This window comes from Amblyomma maculatum, chromosome 4, assembly GCF_055883805.1.
Source record: "Amblyomma maculatum isolate TAMU_Amacu chromosome 4, ASM5588380v1, whole genome shotgun sequence".
NCBI classification, from domain to species: domain Eukaryota; kingdom Metazoa; phylum Arthropoda; class Arachnida; order Ixodida; family Ixodidae; genus Amblyomma; species Amblyomma maculatum.
In genome coordinates, this window is record NC_139347.1 from 40736116 (window position 1) to 40756397 (window position 20282).

Below are 20282 nucleotides of genomic sequence, written 5' to 3' on the forward strand. Positions count from 1 at the left end.
GCTGTGGGGGATTCAAGCGTAGCCATATTTTACTAAGAATTCTTGTGGCTGTATGACTGGCTCATCAGCGTGCAATCTAAACAGCGTTATCTGATGGCAAGAAACCATAAAATAATTATCTTGGGCATTGAATGTTTTCTTATCATTAGAGAAGTTGATATGATGTCCCGCAAGACAAAATTTAATGTGGAGTTGAAAAACATTACGCCACGCCAATGTTTTTGCTAGCATTCACCCTGTAATTTAAGCTCAGCAAGCTTTGCAATGATAAAAGGTTTTCGCAAACTGAAAATACATCGTGGACGCTCCCCAAAAACTGTTGAATAGTTCGTAACCAAGTGAGCGTTTAGAACAGGTAAACAGCGTTACCTGTTTAAAACAAGGTAAACAGCACAAAAGCAAATTGAAGAGCAGTTAGCAAGAATCAAAATGGCTTTCATCACATTGCCTGGACCCTTTAATAATACTCGCCAATGCCTAGGCAGCGTACTACATGCACGTGACAGCTCCGCTTTCCCCGGCTACATGCATCGCAGTCTTTAGCCTGAGCTATTTTTGATTCATACAGTGAGTGAGTAGAGGGAGCAAAATGAAAATACATTTTATTCCAGCGAACCGTTATAGTAACGAATAGTGGTGTAGTTAGAGGCCGGGTCTTGCCTTCTTCAAGATATCATCAAGCCGAAGGCATGATCAATTATTACTGGTCTAAACTAAACGACTCCCCAGTTGCACTATAGGATTCGAACCCAGTCCCTTTTGCATACTAGGCGCATATACTCAGGCTCTAAGCTATCGCTCTTAACTAATACTTAAGTTTTCGACGAGCGTCAACTACGCCTCCGAAACGTTACTATAATCAGGACGCAATTCTACTAACATGCCAGCGGGTAAGAGACTCATTATTGTGTGAGGACAAGAATTACAAGCTAAGGGTTGTGGCGACAGGCTGCAGGCGCACGGCGCCTCAGTGTCGTCGAGTTTTCACAACACTTTCAAAAGGATCGGCGAAGAACGTATAAACTTTATGGAAGATCACAGCGCTTCGCCATTCATTTTCATACGTGCCGATGAGAGGCACCCACAACTCTCTTCGCGCGAGAAAGCCGGCTAGCCGTCATAACATGCAAAGCATCTGCTTACCGAAAGACTAGTCATTTGGTACGAAAGGCTAATAAATTTCATGCGAATTTCCTTTCATTTCAGGCCAGTGGCTGCTGACCGTGGGTAGCTACTGGGTTCTTGGACTGGCATTCTTGGTCGCCGATACTAGCGAATCCTTATCGTGGATGAAGAGGTACAAAGTTCAAGTTGTAGAAACTAAGGTATATGCCTGTTTGTTTAATTTGCGATTTTGTACGGCATTTATTCAGCGTGTGGTGGTCCCTTTCAAAGCACATTTGGTTTGGGAACATAACTAGCTTTCGACGTCATTTGTCGGCGTATGTTGAGCTCACCTCCCGTTTAACGGGAGTACTTTTGAGGTTTCGCGCGAGGGTGGAAAAGGAGCTTTCTCGACTATATGCCGTGTAGATTGTTTTTGTAACCGCAGAAAATGTATGGGGGGCTTTGTCATTTGGCGGTTTGGAAGGAAATGCGCGAGCTGGCGTCTTCGCGGTCTTATTAAGTTCTTAGTGGCTCACACAGAGACATTTTGGATGCTCACATTTTTTTTGTAGGGTTCTTCAGATGATCCGAATAGTTATCATGCTAGTCTACTTTGTTTCAGCTTGTAAAGCTGACAGACTACTTTTTGTTAATGGCAGATTGAACAAACAGTCGGAATTAAGACACTGCCATTCGAAATGACCCACGGTTCCGTCCCTGTATTTCTGTTCAGTTCTGAGCCCATTCCGCTGCAGACTACACAGAATGTTGCGACTCTGGATATTTTTCACACATCCAGCCATAAAGATATTCACACACATTCAGACATAATTTTTAGACATAAGGACATAAAGCCAAGTTATTACGGTGGCTCGGTTGCCATATCACCCACCGATCTCAATGTATCTGTCCCAGTGTAGAGCATCTGTAATGTCAAAGGCCACTCAATCCGATGACCTATTAGTATGCGGCCATGCTACCTGCCAGTTACCACCTGCCAAAGACCTGGTCATGCTTGCGCATACGTGATTCGAAAAGCACTAGAATAATAAGAAGCTGGGAAGGACTACAGTCTATTTTCAAAGAAGAAATGTATACTCTACGGGGTTGATATAATTTTTTATACCGCCTAGCTTTGGTCTGGCCCAGGATAGTTCGTGCTAGATACTTAACGCGGGACCAGAATGAAGTGATTCGACTTCTGCCATATAGTGTGCTTGCTTCTTTGCCTTTCAATGACATTTTAGCTGGCTGTGACTGTAAAGCTGTTCCTCATGTATACATCCATTGTTATGTAGAATGCCTTCCGGGGCACTTAGGCCATTACAAGTAAGTTAGTGGTATTTTTTCTGAAACTCTCCATCATCGCGTAATGTACTAGACAGTGATGTATTGTACTATACTGCATCGTAGTCTACTCTATTCCATTGTATGCTATGGTACCGCTCTTTAGGCAGGGATCTTTTTAGTAATATTTTTTTTTTTTTTGCTGAGGACTGAGGGCGGCATACGGTCACGCGGCTCAAGTCATGATGTAGGTGCTCCTGGAAGTGGATGCTCTCATGAAGGTACGGGGGTTAGACTGACATTTGGAGCTAGTTGGTGAAGGATCATGAAGAAGTCAGCGCACATTAAACAAGGACAAGAAAGAAAAGACACGTGACCACAGCGCCTCTGGTGCCTATAAGGTACGAGGGTTGGAGTGTAAGACGTCTTAGAATTTGTGTTCTGCCCAATTTTTGTTTCCGCACAGCAGGATGCTCACCATCCGGGTTACGTTCCCATGAAAAGTTTGCTAGGTAATTGCGTTTTCGAATAAATTATTATAAGTAGGAGGAAATGCGCGAACTGTCGCTCAGATAGTGAAAGTGCATAGCAAGTAAATCTTCACAGTCGACTTGATTTATTCGATTAGAATTTGTTTAAATTTCGTTGATCAGTTAGGAAAGACATTTCAAGAGGACTGAATACAAGAGAAGACAGCGTAGGGCGAAGTAGAGGAATGATAACTTCGTAAAGAATGAAAGGGCGCGCGTGCTAGCTGGCTTTGGCCGTACGCCTGAGCTACGCAACGAGGGAGGAACTGAAGGTTGAAGATAGGAGAGAGCGACAAACGGTGCGAGTGGGAGAGAAAAGTGCGGGTATGCACTATGTTGCATACATATTCTAAAACCCAGGACGTGTGCGGCCAAGTGTAGTCGTGGTGTCGCATTGCACCTACGCATGAAACGGACACTCATCTGCAGACTGAGGCGAAAAAGGAAAAAAAAAAAAAAACATGGAAAAAGCAATGTTTCCTTTAAAAATACATCGGGCATGTCCTTCGAACTGCTTTCTCGCAGTCAGCTCCACCATACGTATACTGCCTACCACTCGTACATTACCGGATAGGAAGTTCTATTTTCTCACCTTGTGCATGTGCTGCGTCCCCCAAATTACTTCCGCCGAGAAAGCCACGTGGGTGCGCAGATGGACGCCTGGGAACAGGAGGATTTGGACTGGCAGGAAATGAAGAGGAGGTGGCCGGGGAGGCAGGCTTCGACCACTGTGATCACGAAATCCAAGAACCCGTGGTACTCGTACGCTCTGCGCTACTACCATATATTAAGGGACCATGGCCCCGCTATTCGTGGACAGCTTTGCCAGCGCTGTCAACCTGATCTTTCTTTTTTGGTGGAAAGTAATTGCTTAGACGGTGCGATTAGACTGTCCTGATTACAGGGTGTGCGAGATTCGTCCAATTTAGCATTACCGTTGGAAGATAATAAAAAAAAGAGTAACCAACAGCATACCTCGTTCGTTTTTTATAGGTGCAAAGTCGCTGACTTCTCGCGGTATTCGACTTCTGCCACGCTCTGCTGGCATCGTTCCTTCCTTCCTTCCTGTCCTGTCTTTCTCATCCGAGATTAAACTGAGGTCTGTCTGGGACATTTCGGAGTGCCATTTTATTCTCGCAGATTGGTGCGTAGTTAAGGAAACTTGTTGCAGGAGGAGAAGCAGATATATACCGTATTTACTCGATTCTGAGCACCTACTTCTTTTCACGACCGCGGTGATAAATGTTATGGGGGGGGGGGGGGGGGGCGAGTAGATTCTCATGTAAATGTTTTTCAAAATTCTTTCCTTCTTTTTTTCAGCGGAAAAGGGGGGGTTGATTCAGAATCAGCAGGTCCGAAATTGCCGAATATACGGTATTAGCAGAAGGCAGCTTTAATTTAATGCACATTTATTAATGCGTCCATATGCTTGAACTTTATTGCACCGAATGATTCCTTCCCCGAGGAATTTCATCTGAGAGCAAGTCTTGACCTTGTAAATTTTGGATGAAACGATTTTTTATAACGAGGATCTGCCTAACTATTTTGATTTACCGTAGTTAATAAAATTGGAAACATGATGATAAGAATGCGGAGGAAGACGCTTATATATCGGCAGTCTTAATTTAAACGCCTAAGATATCGATCTTCAGACCTACGGTAAGTCATCGTTGGGGTTCACTGAGTTCGTAGACAAGATGGGAGAGATAAATTCGACCGACCGACCGACCGACCGACCGACCGACCGACCGACCGACCGACCGACCGACCGACAGACAGACAGACAGACAGACAGACAGACAGACAGACAGACAGACAGACAGACAGACAGACAGACAGACAGACAGACAGACAGACAGACAGACAGACAGGCAGGCAGGCAGGCAGGCAGGCAGGCAGACAGACAGACAGACAGACAGACAGGCAAGGCAGGCAAGGCAGGCAGGCAGGCAGGCAGGGCAAGGCAGGCAAGGCAAGGCAGGCAAGGCAGGCAAGGCAGGCAAGGCAGGCAGGCAGGCCAAGGCAGGCAGGCAGGGCAAGGCAGGCAAGGCAGGCAGGCAGGCAGGGCAAGGCGAGCAAGGCAGGGCAAGGCAGGCAAGGCAGGCAAGGCAGGCAGGCAGGCAGGCAGGCAGGGCAAGGCAGGCAAGGCAGGCAGGCAGGCAGAGAGTATGCGCACTAACTTAAAAAGAAAATCTGCGTTAAGTTGTGTTCTCAGATAAGACGCTGTGGGAGTCCGTAACTATGCATTTATTCATTATTCTGCTGTAAGCACTATCAGCATGGACATCAAATGAGGTGATCGCACCCAAAGACCTCCGAGTGTTTTCATCCGCAGTTCACAACCTTATTTATAACCGACTTTGGCATCTCTGGAAGCAGACATGTAGAAACTGAGGAATTTATTTTTAACGTTTTTTTTTGCTTTCATTTTGTTTTAGCCGACGAGCCGAGATTTGGTTCCAGTGGTGAAACAAGTTCTGTGCAACCAGGTCTTCGTTCAACTGCCGATGAACGTCATCTTCTACTGGCTGAAGGCAATGCGTGGATTTGACCAGAGCTTGAGCTTGCCGTCATGGAATCGAGTCGCGGCGCATTTCGCTTGCTTTGTTGTGATCGAAGAGGTCTTGTTCTACTATTCACACAGGTAAAAAGCTCTACTAATTCAAATCTTTAGGTATTCGTCATACACGTACGAAAGCCATTCGATATGGGGCTAAAGGACATACTTTACTTGGGCAAAAAAACTACAACAACTTAAACAAGCAGATTAACTGCCGCTGACGTTCACGATTGGTCTGCGGGTGCCAATGCAATGTAGTTTTTTAAGATGTCGCGAATATTTCTCGTTTTGAAATCTTTTTCTGCCGATAAAGTAACAATTCTAAAGGAGTCCTATTTTCATTTACTAGTCGAAAAAGTGAGCAGAGCTGAGTTTTTGACATGTGTAGAAATTGTAGTCGATGCTGAAGTTAATCTCTACTGTTGGGTCTGATATCTTATTATACTCTGCTTGACTGACGTTCTGCTAATACAATGCTTGGAAAAAGTATAATATTAGTAAAGTAGATTTTTTAAACTCATATTTTGGGTCGTCTTTATTTTTTCTTTGAAAGTAATGGTTTCAATTATTATAGATTGGCAGAGACTGATCATAAAATTGAAGGGCATTTATGTAAAAGAAAAGCAGCAGAAATGTCGGACTGTGTGTCCTTGCAGAGCCGCCAGCAGGATAACAAAAAAGATAGACAACTCAGGCCGGTAATCTCCAAGGGGCGTATCCAGCATGAGGCGTACTGCGGGTATCTTGACTGTCCGGTCACCCTGTCTCGAGGCCTGAGCTCGCCGCAAAGTAGGCGCGGTAAAATAGAGACGACAAGCTCTCAATAGCTGAACAAACTTTTTGGGCGTATCTCAATCTAGACTTAAGCCGCCTAGATTCTCAGGAGGGCCTCAGGCAGGATCAAGGTGAATTGGGAGTCTTGTCTCATCTGCAGAGAGTTTCGGAAACCATTACGTTCCTGATCCAATCTGCTGGTTTGGGATTAGCGCGGCTGGAGGAGAAGACGCCTTCGGAACAAGACTAGAATGGACGGTCGTGGTAACTTGACAAAATAATGACGATGCATCTCTCGGAGACAACCTAGGGCAAGGTGCGAACATGACTAAAGAAGAGAATCGAACCAGTGGTGTAAAAACACTCGGAGCTGGTTTTCCGGCGCTTCTGCTTGCCGAAGTGATTGTATCAGGAAGACCCTGCCTACCAGCGAACGCTGCAATGATTCGCAAGGGCTTGCTGGTAACGGCTTCAATACATGAGTTCTAATCTCACGATAAAAAGAAACTCGAGTATCATTAAGCATAGCACAAGTGCGCGATGTTTCAAAAGTGCCCGGCTCTAAGGGGCTGAGGAACACTTATGCTCCGCCTATAAGTGTATGACGAGAAAGCGTCAATGGCTCCCACCTGCGGCTCCCTTTGCAGATTTTTGTTCGCGTTCATGCAGTTAGCCACTCACTTGATCGACCGATTAATAGATAAATCAATCAATCAATCAATCAATCAATCAATCAATCAATCAATCAATCAATCAATCAATCAATCAATCAATCAATCAATCAATCAATCAATCAATCAATCAGTCAATCAATCAATCAATCAATCAATCATCCCATGCATGCTCATCAGCATACGGTCGTAAGCCACCATATAGTATGAAAGGCCAATCGTCATAGATATAAAGCCCCGCTTAACTGAACTTGCCTGCGTGGTGCATGGATGGCATGTCTGACTAGAAATGCAACGGTCCTGGAAGTCAGGATTCTGAGTTCACCCTCTCACCAGCGCATCAGCAACTCCCAGGAAATTGTGCTAAAGGAACAACCTCACGTCAGGCCTCCACGTAAATGCGAATGGTTTCTGCTAGTAACTACTGCTGCAACAAGTGCATGACGCTTAAGAAATGTTAATGGGATGAAACGTGAAGATCTGGGTACAAACGCTTCGCTTATTAAAATGAGAGCGAGCTCGCATCATGACTAAGTTGGGCGTGCGAATGCCGCATGCAGTTAGGTCGAGATGAAATGGTGCACCGGTAATTGACTTTCAGAAGTCACGTCACGAAGTACTCCGGAGCTACGACGCAGGATACGAGTTGAAGACCTAGATTAAAGAAAGTGCTCCCGACGTGTCAAGTCGTGAGGTATCGTCCTTTGTTAGGCGTTCAGAGATGGATTGTGTTCAGCGTATCTTGAAACGTCTCAAACCGCGCAAAAACATGTGTATTTCTCAATGCATGTTGCAGTAGACATTCCAGGCATTAGTCTTTCTTGCAGACTAGAAAAGAAACTCGGGGAAGCGTATTTTCTTCCTATTTTAACATTCACAATTGCTTTAGAAGAATGGGAGCTTTATAATACAGAGAGAAAGTGTTTTCTAAACGGTGTCAATACTTAGCGCAGCGCATCGCCATAACATAGGAACAGCATATCTACCATAGGAGTTTTGGTTGGAGATTTCAGCTTTTATTTTATTTATTTTTAGGGGGGGGGGGGGAGGGGGGTTGCTCGACCTTTTGCAGTGCTTATTTCAGGATTAATTGTTTGTGGTTTCTTTTGGCAGAAATATTCTGCTAAGCGTAGATTACAAGTCGTTTTCTCAATGACACAAGACATCCCCGTGCGAACAAACCGTCCTCGATATCTTTCTTGATCTTTTTTTAACACGAATAGCTGATGTACACGTAATTAGCGTTGAAATGACCACACTTAGCGCTCTGCCTGTAGAAGCGGGTGTTATCACGAAAAAACGTTACGCAAATTCGATGACGGACCAGTCAGATAATAATCCAAGTGGACACTTACTTGTAAAGATAGGGATATCTTGTTATCGTTAGGTCGTTGTGCTGTGTTCAGGGAGGTGTCACTAATCACATGGGATACGTAATAGCAACAGCGATGAAACTGCCGCAGGATCACCGCAACAGTTAGAACATGAAACTATTTTTAACTCTTATCCATGATTTAGCGTCTGCGATCTTGCATGCGTTATAGAATCCTACTCAGACTGGCTACAGGAATCAACCAGAAAAGACAAGGACGAACACAAAAGATGACAGAAAAGACGTGGAACTGCGAAAATTTTATTGACAGCAACAAACAGATTTTTAAATTCCAGCCAGGACCCGCCGGACACTGGAAGAAAGTAAAACCAAACGGAGCAAAGAAATCTTCATATCAAAATTCCACCCATCAACAGGGTTATCAAACTTTCTGCACGTGCACAGTAAGGATTCAACACGCAGCAGTGGCGTGGAGCCAAACCCAAGAGCAGTAGATAACTACAGAAAAGTGAGAACGCAGAAGTATAAAAATGGACACAAAAAAATTACAAAAAATAGAAGATAACAGGAACAAAAATGTATAATAAAATCAAAGGTAACAGATAACAGAAACATTTCTAACAAAAATAACAAACACAGCGAACGCTTAGTCAGAACTGCGCAACCAAAGTAACGAACACGGGAAAGCATCAACCGAAACGAGCAAAAAAGACTACCGCACTGGCAAAGCCATTAGATAAACCCGAAAGCTGTGTCAATATTAACATGATTCCAGAAACCACATTCCTTTAGAGTCAGTAAATTTGAAGTAACGCGGACAAAGTCATCCCCGGCTTTCGCAATCAGCAGCGTCTGAATCATTACTCTTTATAACAGCACTGGCGACTAATGACAGTAAGGAAACATCGCTCGCTAGCAGTTGAGCTTCCCGGGCTGCAGCGGCATTTTAGGATAACGGAGCATCGCCACCAGATTACGCTAATCCAAATGTGGCAACGGATAACGACGCCCCTAGCTCCGCGCCAATTTAATTTTTTGAACTGGCGTTCTGGAACGTCGGACGGACACGCACACGCACGCACGCACGCACGCACGCACGCACGCACGCACGCACGCACGCACGCACGCACGCACGCACACACACACACACACACACACACACACACACACACACACACACACACACACACACACACACACACACACACACACACACACACACACACACACACACACACACACACACACACACACACACACACACACACACACACACACACGCGCACGCACGCACGCACGCACGCACACGCACACACACACACACGCACACACACACACACACACACACACACACACACACACACACACACACACACACACACACACACACACACACACACACACACACACACACACACACACACACACACACACACACACACACACACACACACACACACACACACACACACACACACACACACACACACACACACATGCACGCGCACGTGGATGTTTTATTATGGATTTCCAGTAGACATTTCAATTTGGCCAGTTCACTGGAAGTGGAACGTCGCTACAGTTTTCGGAATGATATTCTCTTCGATGGGGAGCTTTACAATAGGCCCTATATATATAAAACGCTATATGCAAACGTTATATATACTGCGGACGAGGAAGTAGTGGGCAGTGGCGCAGGCAGGAGGGCTCGCGCTAGGCCTCCGCGATTTATTAAAATCATCTCACAGTCATCGGCCATCTCTCTCTTTCTCTCTCTCTCTCTCCGCTCTCTGTGTGCATTGGCTTGCCGCCCCGTAGCATTTGGTTGGAGGTGCCAGGTAAATCATTTTATCTTTGCCAGGAGCTTCGGCGCCCTGTACGTCTTCTTGCGCCGTTGGCAGAAGGTTTAGGCAGTGTTACGACCAAGCATCCGCAATTGCGCGCTCTATTGTTCGCCTGTGGGCATGGATAAGTTTTGTGAATATGTGGTGATGGTCCAATGGCTCTAAGTGAGCCTGTTTCCAGGAATCCTGTTTTGTAAGCATGTTTTGCTTTGTGGACAACCTGCAAATGCCAAATTGACCCTGTCAAGAGAACGTCTGGAAAAACACAAAGAAACGTCCCCCTGCGGGAAATAGCAGGAAGTGCTTTCTTTCTTTTGTTCACCCTTCCAGTCGAGAAGTGCTATCCTCCAGTGATGAATGCCTCCTATCCAAAGGAGATGACAGAGTGACATGTCCGCTGACGTGCAGGACAAGAAAGGAGCATGACTCATACGGCCATTAAGTGATTTCCCTGGGAATGCAGGAAAGATTTGCAATTGTCGAAAAGGGACAATGTTGGGAGCCCTATGCGGCGCCACGTGCACTCGGGTTTCTGAGAAGTAAAACCCCTTGTCAGAACCAGCCTGTGGTTTCTTTGCTGAAGAATAGAAATGTACCTCCTCTCCTCGCCGTTCCCAAGCTTTTCCCGCCAACAAGTGATCACGCCCAACGAATGAATGCCGGACCAGTCAGTGCTTCAGACCATCAGTGCAGTGATGTGTTCGATTGGATGCCGATACCTGAGGGGCGTGCCCTGGATTTGGTTGGTCAACATCTTCAGAGAGGGGCTGGACATAGGGGGGTTTTTAAGGACGCTGCAGAGCACGAAATGTCGCTCTGAGCCCTGGGTAAACGGCTCATCCAGTCGCTTCTCGCTATGAACTCTTAACGCTTGCCATTTTGCTGATGTACCCTTCTTTTTCGTGTAAATATTGTAAATAAGTTTTCTCAAAGTGCCATTAAACCTGCTTGTACATATTTCACCAACTTCGAAGATTCATTCCTACTTCAACCCCCAGTCTCTGCACGCTACCAAGTGAAGGCCGGGTCGACGTAGCCCCAGCGTCACGACAACTGGTGTCCAGCGGTGGGATCTGAATCTACAAGCACGACAACTGGGGGCAGCGGTGGGATAAAGCCCCAACACTGGTGACCAGCGTTGGGATCTGAATCTACAAGCCACAACAACTGGTGACCAGCGTTGGGATCTGAATCTACAAGCCACAACATCTGATGACTGGAGGTGGGATCTGGATCTACAAGCTACAACATCTGGTGATTCGAGGTGGATCAGAATCTACAAGCCACATCTTGTGATCGGAGGTGGCATCTCAAGTAACAAGCAGGCGCAACAATCGGCCAACAAGAGAGCAGCTCGGAACATCGATCGCATGTGTGGGTGAGTGCTTGGCTTTTCTTCTGATGTGGACCAGGTTCTAGAACAGGGTTAGATTTTAGAACTGGTAAAAAGTGTTGAAACGCCTTTAGGTTTGGTAGTTTGCACTGTTGTTTTGGAGGTAGCCGACACTCGGAGCGATCATGGACCTACAAAAGCTGCAGAAACCGGACCTGTTGCTATTGTGTGAGGAATTGGGAATTGATACAAGTGGTTTGGCACGAAAACCCTTGATTATAAAGGCAATCACTGATCTGGGAACCGATGATGAGGAGCTCAGTGAAGCATGGAACCTCATCGGTCAAAAAAAGGAACAGCTCAGACAGCAGAAAGAGCGTGAAATTGAAAGAGAAGCAAAAAAGCTGGAGCTAGAAATTGAGCTCAGGAAATTAGAACTAGAGTTGAGCAAGAGGTCGGGCGATTGTCCCCAGCTAGCGGTACCTCGTCTCAACAAGGAGGCAGATTTCAAGATGTCAAAGTACATGCAGCCATATGTGATATCAGGGGATATCGGTCTGTATCTGGCTAACTTTGAGCGAACTTGCGAAAAACTGTCCTTCCAGCGAGACACGTGGTCTCAGAGATTATTGACGGTTCTGCCCTGCGAGGCAGCGGAGGTTGTCGCGCGGCTAAGCAAGGAGGACGCGGACAACTACGAGAAGGTCAAAGCTTGCCTTCTGAGAAAGTATAGGCTTAGCGCCGAGGCGTTCAGACAACGTTTTCGGAACGCTACTAAGTCCAGGGACGAGAGTTACCCTGAATTCCTGTACAATTTAAGAGTAAATTTGGGCGAGTGGCTAAAGAGCACAGATTCCTACAGTGATAGGGACGCTGTAGTCGAGCGAATTCTTTTGGAGCAGTTTTATAACTGCCTCCCAGAAAAAGAAAGAAATTGGTTACAGGACCGAGGCGAAATTAAGTCGGCAACTGAAGCTGCCGAACTTATTGAGGAGTATGCTTCGCGCCGACAATTCAGCAACCCAGCAGTGGATAGGCCCCGCAATCCCAAGTTCAGTGTGAAAAACCGTCAGGAAAGGCACTTTGCTAGAGTGGGAAACGAAGAAATGAAGGTTTCTTCAGGCAAATTCCCTAGAAAGGACGGCAGTGAGAAAAGTGGGGAAGTGACCAACGGGCAGAACACAAAGAATAAGCTTGAGGCTAGGAAGCCGCTCACATGCTTTAGGTGTAATGAGCAGGGTCACATTGCCGTCAACTGCCGGAAAGAAAAGATTGCTTTCTCGTATGTCAGGGACTGCGATGAAAATATGCAGCTTTTAGAACCCTACCTGCATGACCTAGTAGTCAACGGGAAGCCTTGCAAGATACTGCGCGATTCGGCCGCAACGATGGATGTTGTCCATCCGGCGTATGTATCGCCTTCCGACTATACAGGACAGTGTGCATGGATCCGACAGGTAGTTGAGGAACAGAGTGTGTGCTTGCCGATCGCGAACGTGGTCATCGAGGGCCCTTTCGGCGAATTAACAACCGAGGCTGCCGTTTCAGGAAAGCTTCCTAAGTGCTATCCGTATTTGTTCTCCAACAAATCGGACATGCTACTGCGAAAGAGGGGCATCCTTTTCGGAGACAGAGTTGTGCCAGCCTTAACACGTTCAAAGGCGCGAGAACTAGCTACACTGCTCATTCCAGAAAAATCCGCAGCGGAAGAAACGGCAGTTAAAATAGTGGTCGATGCGGAAGATAGCGGGTCAGAAAACTTTGAGAGCGAGGCATCTCAGATAAGTCAACTAGAAAGTGAGCTTGATAAGACACGGAATGAGGAGGTTCTAGAGAGTAACCTCTTGCCGCCGGTGTCTAGTAATCTCACGATACTTCTAAGTGGAACCCGAGAGGACTTAGCTATGGAGCAAGCCAATGATCCCAAGAATAAGCTCGAAGTACAGTGGGAAGGACCTGTTAAAGTCGTTGCAGAGCTTTCTGACACTAACTACGCAGTGAAAATCCCCGATAGGCGTAAAGCAGTGCGCATTTATCATTGCAATCTTATGAAGCCTTATGAGCAGAGGGAAACCATGGTAAATCTAACGTTAAACCTTCCTGAGGAGATTGGGGATAACTTAATTTGCCTCAGCGGAAAAGGAAGCAACGCTCAGGAGCTTCTCAAAAAGACGGAGCAGAGAGGAGAACTAAAGAAATCCCAGCTGTCCGATCTGGGCGAAATAATAACAGAGTTTGAGGCCTGCTTCGTGGACAGGCCAGGCAGGACTGATTTGACTGAGCACGATATTGAGCTGACTTCAGACGTGCCAGTGCGATCAAGGTGCTACCGATTTTCTCCAAGGCAAAGAGAAATTCTGGATAGGGAAGTAACTCGCATGCTGGAATTGGGAGTAATAAAACCCTCGGAAAGCGATTATGCTTCGCCTATGATCTTAGTAGAAGCTCCAGGTAAAGACCCTAGGCCTGTGGTAGACTACCGAAAGCTAAATTCTCTCACCAGGGATCAAGTGTATCCTATTCCGAATATTGAGGAGAGAGTAGAACAGGTCAGTAGAGCGGCATATGTGACTACGCTGGACCTTACTCGAGGATACTGGCAAGTACCGCTCACTGAACGCGCCAGCAGATACGCGGCTTTCGTCACTCCGACGGGCAGCTACCAGCCAACAATGATGAGTTTCGGGCTCAAAAATGCTCCATTTTGTTTTTCCCGACTCATGGATAGGGTTTTAAAGGGGTGTGAAACATTCGCGGTGCCTTATTTAGACGACATTGCGGTTTTTTCCGACTCATGGGCGGACCATATGGTACATCTAAGAGCTGTACTGAGCCTTTTGCGTCAAGCTGGACTAACCGTAAAGGCCGAGAAATGTTGCCTGGCAAGGGCGACCGTGGACTACTTGGGTCACAATGTAGGTCAAGGTTTCAGGAAACCCAGCGAGATTAAGATTTCTGCGGTAGCAGACTACCCGCGGCCGAGCACGAAGACGGAAATTCGAGCATTCCTGGGTCTGACTGGGTACTACAATCACTACATCCCTAACTATTCAGCTTTGGCTAGCCCTCTGACCGACGCTCTCCGCAGGACAGAACCGACAAATGTAGTCTGGGACGAACAAAAGGAAGCCTCCTTCGTAAACCTGAAGGCTGTGCTGATTAGCCGTCCGGTATTGCGAGCTCCAGACTATGACCGAGAATTCACGGTCCAGTGTGATGCCAGTGATCGAGGGTTAGGTGCTGTTCTCTGCCAGAGAGATGACGACGGTAATGAGCACCCCGTGCTCTACTTGAGCAGAAAACTGAGTTCTAGAGAGAGGGCTTATTGCGCGTCAGAGAAAGAGTGCGCTTGCATTGTATGGGCCATTCAAAAATTGCAGTGTTATCTTGGAGGGGCCAAATTCACCGTAGAGACGGACCATTGTCCCCTGGCTTGGCTGCAAACTGCGACATCGAAGAACAGTCGCCTTCTTAGGTGGAGCTTGATTTTACAGCAGTACAATTTTGAAATAAGATACAAAAAGGGGAAATTAAATGGGAATGCGGACGCGCTTAGCCGCTCTTTCTAAGCGGTCCGAGATGTTCCTCACCATGTATCGAAATTGATAATCAGGTTTTTTTTTTCCGTGCGCTTGTATATGTGTGACTATGTAAAGCAGCACGTTTGGTTTTCTAGGCATACGTGGGTCCTGAACGTCTTGAGAGTGGGCTTTTCTCGAACAACAATGGCAGTTTTCTTTTAACCTGGTCTCTTCAGACGGGAGCCGAGTGCTTGTTTCGACATGTGGTTGAGTTTCAGACAGCTCGAGCAATTTGGCCTACAACAATCAAGACAACGCGACAAGCAACAGCGAGCTTCAAGCGTTCACGTGCAGGCCATTAAGTCGTCTCTTCATGCAGCAGCTGGGACTGCTGCCCTCCGAGACTCTTCTGGCGGGGGAGGAGGCTGTTACGACCAAGCATCCGCAATTGCGCGCTCTATTGTTCGCCTGTGGGCATGGATAAGTTTTGTGAATATGTGGTGATGGTCCAATGGCTCTAAGTGAGCCTGTTTCCAGGAATCCTGTTTTGTAAGCATGTTTTGCTTTGTGGACAACCTGCAAATGCCAAATTGACCCTGTCAAGAGAACGTCTGGAAAAACACAAAGAAACGTCCCCCTGCGGGAAATAGCAGGAAGTGCTTTCTTTCTTTTGTTCACCCTTCCAGTCGAGAAGTGCTATCCTCCAGTGATGAATGCCTCCTATCCAAAGGAGATGACAGAGTGACATGTCCGCTGACGTGCAGGACAAGAAAGGAGCATGACTCATACGGCCATTAAGTGATTTCCCTGGGAATGCAGGAAAGATTTGCAATTGTCGAAAAGGGACAATGTTGGGAGCCCTATGCGGCGCCACGTGCACTCGGGTTTCTGAGAAGTAAAACCCCTTGTCAGAACCAGCCTGTGGTTTCTTTGCTGAAGAATAGAAATGTACCTCCTCTCCTCGCCGTTCCCAAGCTTTTCCCGCCAACAAGTGATCACGCCCAACGAATGAATGCCGGACCAGTCAGTGCTTCAGACCATCAGTGCAGTGATGTGTTCGATTGGATGCCGATACCTGAGGGGCGTGCCCTGGATTTGGTTGGTCAACATCTTCAGAGAGGGGCTGGACATAGGGGGGTTTTTAAGGACGCTGCAGAGCACGAAATGTCGCTCTGAGCCCTGGGTAAACGGCTCATCCAGTCGCTTCTCGCTATGAACTCTTAACGCTTGCCATTTTGCTGATGTACCCTTCTTTTTCGTGTAAATATTGTAAATAAGTTTTCTCAAAGTGCCATTAAACCTGCTTGTACATATTTCACCAACTTCGAAGATTCATTCCTACTTCAACCCCCAGTCTCTGCACGCTACCAAGTGAAGGCCGGGTCGACGTAGCCCCAGCGTCACGACAGCAGCATCGCTTGGCTGGTCCCCAGCCTGCCGGACCCGAAGCGACCGCGCTGCACCCTAATTGTATCTGTGCATTTTCTCCTTGTCCATTGTCCAGACAGCAAGTTTCCATATTAATGAGACATAAATGTAGAACAAGTAGAAAAAATTTGATCCCCAGAAAAACTGTCCATGATTCGAGTCGTCCATATTAGCGGGGTCGTATTAACGAGGCACGACTATATATATATATATATATAGCCTTGACCAACATCTTTTGTTGAAATTGTTCCTTCGTAGTGATGAATGTAATTTTTTTTTTTATTTTACATCCTAAAGAGCGTGTGAAAATTTAGTAATGTAATATTTGGATGTGCCAACTGCACATGTTAAATCACTTTGCACACATATGTCATACCCTGTGCTTCTGCACCAACTGAGTTGGAGAGAGATAGAGAGAGAGAGAAGGCTCTGTAATGAAAAGAGAGATGCCTCTGCCCCCCCCCCCCCCCCCCCCAGGTGTTTATTCATGCCTGAAATAGATCACTTCACTAGTAGATCACTTCACTTAACTTGATTATAGATATAACCTATCGTATGCTTGCGACAGCGGCATGGTGCTATCGAGACATGCATGTGAAAATATCGCTTTCACCATTCGCTGTTTTCAGAGAACTGCTCTTCACGGTTGCATGCTTATGTTTAGTATCTTTTGTACCATCTCCAGTTTGCTCTTTATTGAGAGCCGTGCATAAGCAATTGGTAAACAAAAAAAAACATTTTTTTTTGTATAGGTATAATAGTGGGAGCATTAAGGAGTTATTTTTGTTACCTCCAAAAACGTCCGTCGAAGATGAACATTTGTATTCTAGGGTGGTGCGAATATCTCTGTAAGTAGGGACTAGGGAATAAAGGGATGAATGTGTGGCCGCGTGCAGTCTTTGGTGGTTGTGGCGTTCTTATTCGAGGCACGTAGAGTGGTCTTCTAGTCTGTGCCCAATCCTCGTTTCTTACGTGTCTGGGCCATCCATAATGAATCGCTATCGCTCCAGTGCAGCGGACTCCCATCTAGACTAAATTATTGCTAGGAAAAAGGGAGGGATTGGGACGCCAACATAAATAATACCTCAACGTCTACACTTGCGATATCCTATGTCGAAGAGGGCTGTAATAATCGTCTTCGGCAGGCTTGCTGCTATTTTATTTGGCGAAGTACCACATATCTTGTACTTGGTTAGAACGAGCAAATAAGAGCTGTAACAAACGAAAGCTTTTGCAATCGCTACATTAGAGGTATAGTTCATTTATCGCTTAACGAGCCTTGGAGCGCGGCGGCAGAGTCGCGGAATTTCATTTCTTTCTTTCAGCTTATTGGAGAGACAGAGAAATCTTGTTTTGGCGTTTCCGACTCAAAAGGCTTTCTGTCAAGGGATGCACATGTTGCTATTCCTGGCGGGTGCTGCTCAGGGCGTGCGAATTGTATCCATGCCCAGTCTTTATGAACAATAATACTGTTATCGACTACTAAAGGGGACACTAACTCTTAACTGCAAAATTGCTGTCTTTCGAAAGACAGACAGGAAGAGCGTTATCACAACGCCGTCTATTGAGTATGTCAGCGATGCTGTTGGGGTAATCGCAGCAAATGCGCAGAAGAACCGAGACTAAGTTTCTTCAGCGCCACTTTCGCCTTTGCGGCATCGTGGCTGTTGCCACAGACATAAAACAGGGACAGTTCGGAGGAACAGGATAAGAGGCAACGACAAGGGTAATGACAGTACTCAAAGCGGTTGTTGTAGATATGTCACTTAGGAAGGTGAAGTTCTGGAAGTGCAATTCTGGCGCAAATTTGAAGAAACGTTTTTTTTACAATGCTATTTACGCTCTCCGATGATTCGCACGCCTGGTGGAAAGGAGGAGGAGGAGTGTGCAGTTGTACGGCCGGTTCTCAAAATAAGTCGTTAAATGCGCATTTCTACTTTTTAAATGTATGGACTCAGGATTCATATTTGCAACCACGAACTATTGCCATTTTGCCCATCCCTAATATCAATTTCTTTTTGGGAGAGCCGTCAAGTCTTCTGTGAGAGGATCGATACTTGCAAAAAGATAAATTCATGCCCCTAGCAGACATCTGCCGACATCCTTGGCGCCAAAATACATGTAAGTATCATGTATTGAGCAACGTATGCCTGCGCAGCTGGGACATGCATTCATATGCATTAGAGCCATATCGAAAACGGAGGGAACACTGATAGCCCGTCTGCGCAATGCGAAGCCTTTCTGTACAGCAACCCTTACTGTTCCTGTCATCCGCATGCATCGTGCGTACTCATTTCTCGGCATCTCTGGCTGAACACGCCGCAGGCTGCTGCATCACCGGCTCATTTACCGGCGTTTCCACAAGAAGCACCACGAGTGGACGGCGCCGGTGGCTATCTCGGCAGTGTACTGCACGCCCCTAGAGCACGTGCTGTCCAACGTGCTCCCCGTGGTGGTGGGTCCCGCGCTTCTGGGCTCCCATCTCAGCGTGCACTGGTTATGGGCGGTGCTGACGGCGCCCTACGGAGTCATCGTGCACTCGGGCTACCACCTGCCGCTGTTGCCGTCGCCGCAGATGCACGACTTCCATCACCTCACGTGAGTCACTTGCATATGTCGGACGAGATAGCAGCCGTCCTCGCGATAAAGCAAAGTTTTTGATTGTCTGAAGAAACTAAACCGATCATTTTGAAACAGAAATCACCAGATAGGTGTCTAGAATAATTTCCTCCGCTTGTAGCTCCAGTTCATCATCATCATCATCATAAACTCTTCGTAGTAATAATAATCATCATCATTATTGTCTGTGGTATCATTAGGCTGACTCTACTAAAAGGGCGTTTTTATTACGGTTGTCATGTTCTGACTAGTCCCACATTATAGCGCAAGTCCAAATGTCTTAATCTTAACGTTCTATCTGACAGTTTGCTCAAATTAATCAAATAAGAGTTAATTGTTTAGCTGCATGTTTATGGGGTATAAACAGGCTGCTTACAGAAGTTCTCTAAGGTTGCTTTTCTATTGCAGTGTACGAGGTGAAAACGGATGACACGTGCTTGACCTCAGAAGCGTTGTGACTGCTTTGCCGATGACCGTTCTGTTTTATTTTCCCGCTTGTCCGAACCCAACGACGAAACCTTGAGGCCCGTTTGCCTCTGTCCATCTAACTAATGAAATTTAGCGAAATTGCGCTTGCAACTAAGCAGCGCTGCCCAAATCTATTTTTCATGCTGCGAGACACTGCTCCAAAATGTTAGTGACGTTCCTTTATCGGAACGCGAACAAACGTGTACCGTTCAGAGAACTAAGCATCGCGATTGAATGAATAAAACTCTTATCGACAACAGCCAAATGCGGTCTGTCCGCATTCGTGCATAGCAGCATTCATCGAAACAGCCGGAGGTTCTGAGCTTCGTAACGCAAAACGTGAGGAGAGCCCCACTCTTTGTAGGCTGCACGAAGAGTAAAGGGCTTTACTCCGCGGACAACACTATCGTCTCCCCGCATAGCGAACGAGTTCTTCGAGTGAGGTAATCTCTCTCCCGGGAAACTAGCCGGGTCCAAGTCGGAACCTAGGCGAGGAGCAGCGAGACGATATTGACGTTCTGCGCGCCGGTACGGTCGATACGACAGAACGCGCGATGTTTTTCTCCGTGCTTTTCTTTATTCTGGTTCGATCTTTCTTTGTCTGCCTACGAGCGAGTGCGCTATACTTGCCCTTCGCTGCACTCCGCGTTTTACATATTCTCAAAAGAGTGCGTGCGTAAGTGTCCTTCAGTTTGCACGGAATTCTTTTGCAGGATTACTTTGCATAGGACTGTGCGCTCTTTCGTGTGTGCCGACCCTGAAGAAGCGTTGGAGACTGAATCGAAGCCACAGGATTCGAGTATTTGC

General features: G+C 46.5%; 1 protein-coding gene across 1 annotated transcript in view; it reads left to right on the plus strand.

Moving 5' to 3' along the window:
- The window catches only part of LOC146190812 (fatty acid hydroxylase domain-containing protein 2-like), a 68473-nt gene that overhangs the window by 43789 nt on the left and 4402 nt on the right, over positions 1-20282 (plus strand). The window contains exons 4-6 of the mRNA XM_084599844.1: positions 1207-1325; positions 5363-5568; positions 18714-18986. Of these exons, the coding sequence (XP_084455970.1) occupies positions 1207-1325; positions 5363-5568; positions 18714-18986 (598 nt within the window). The remainder of the gene's footprint in view (positions 1-1206; positions 1326-5362; positions 5569-18713; positions 18987-20282) is intronic.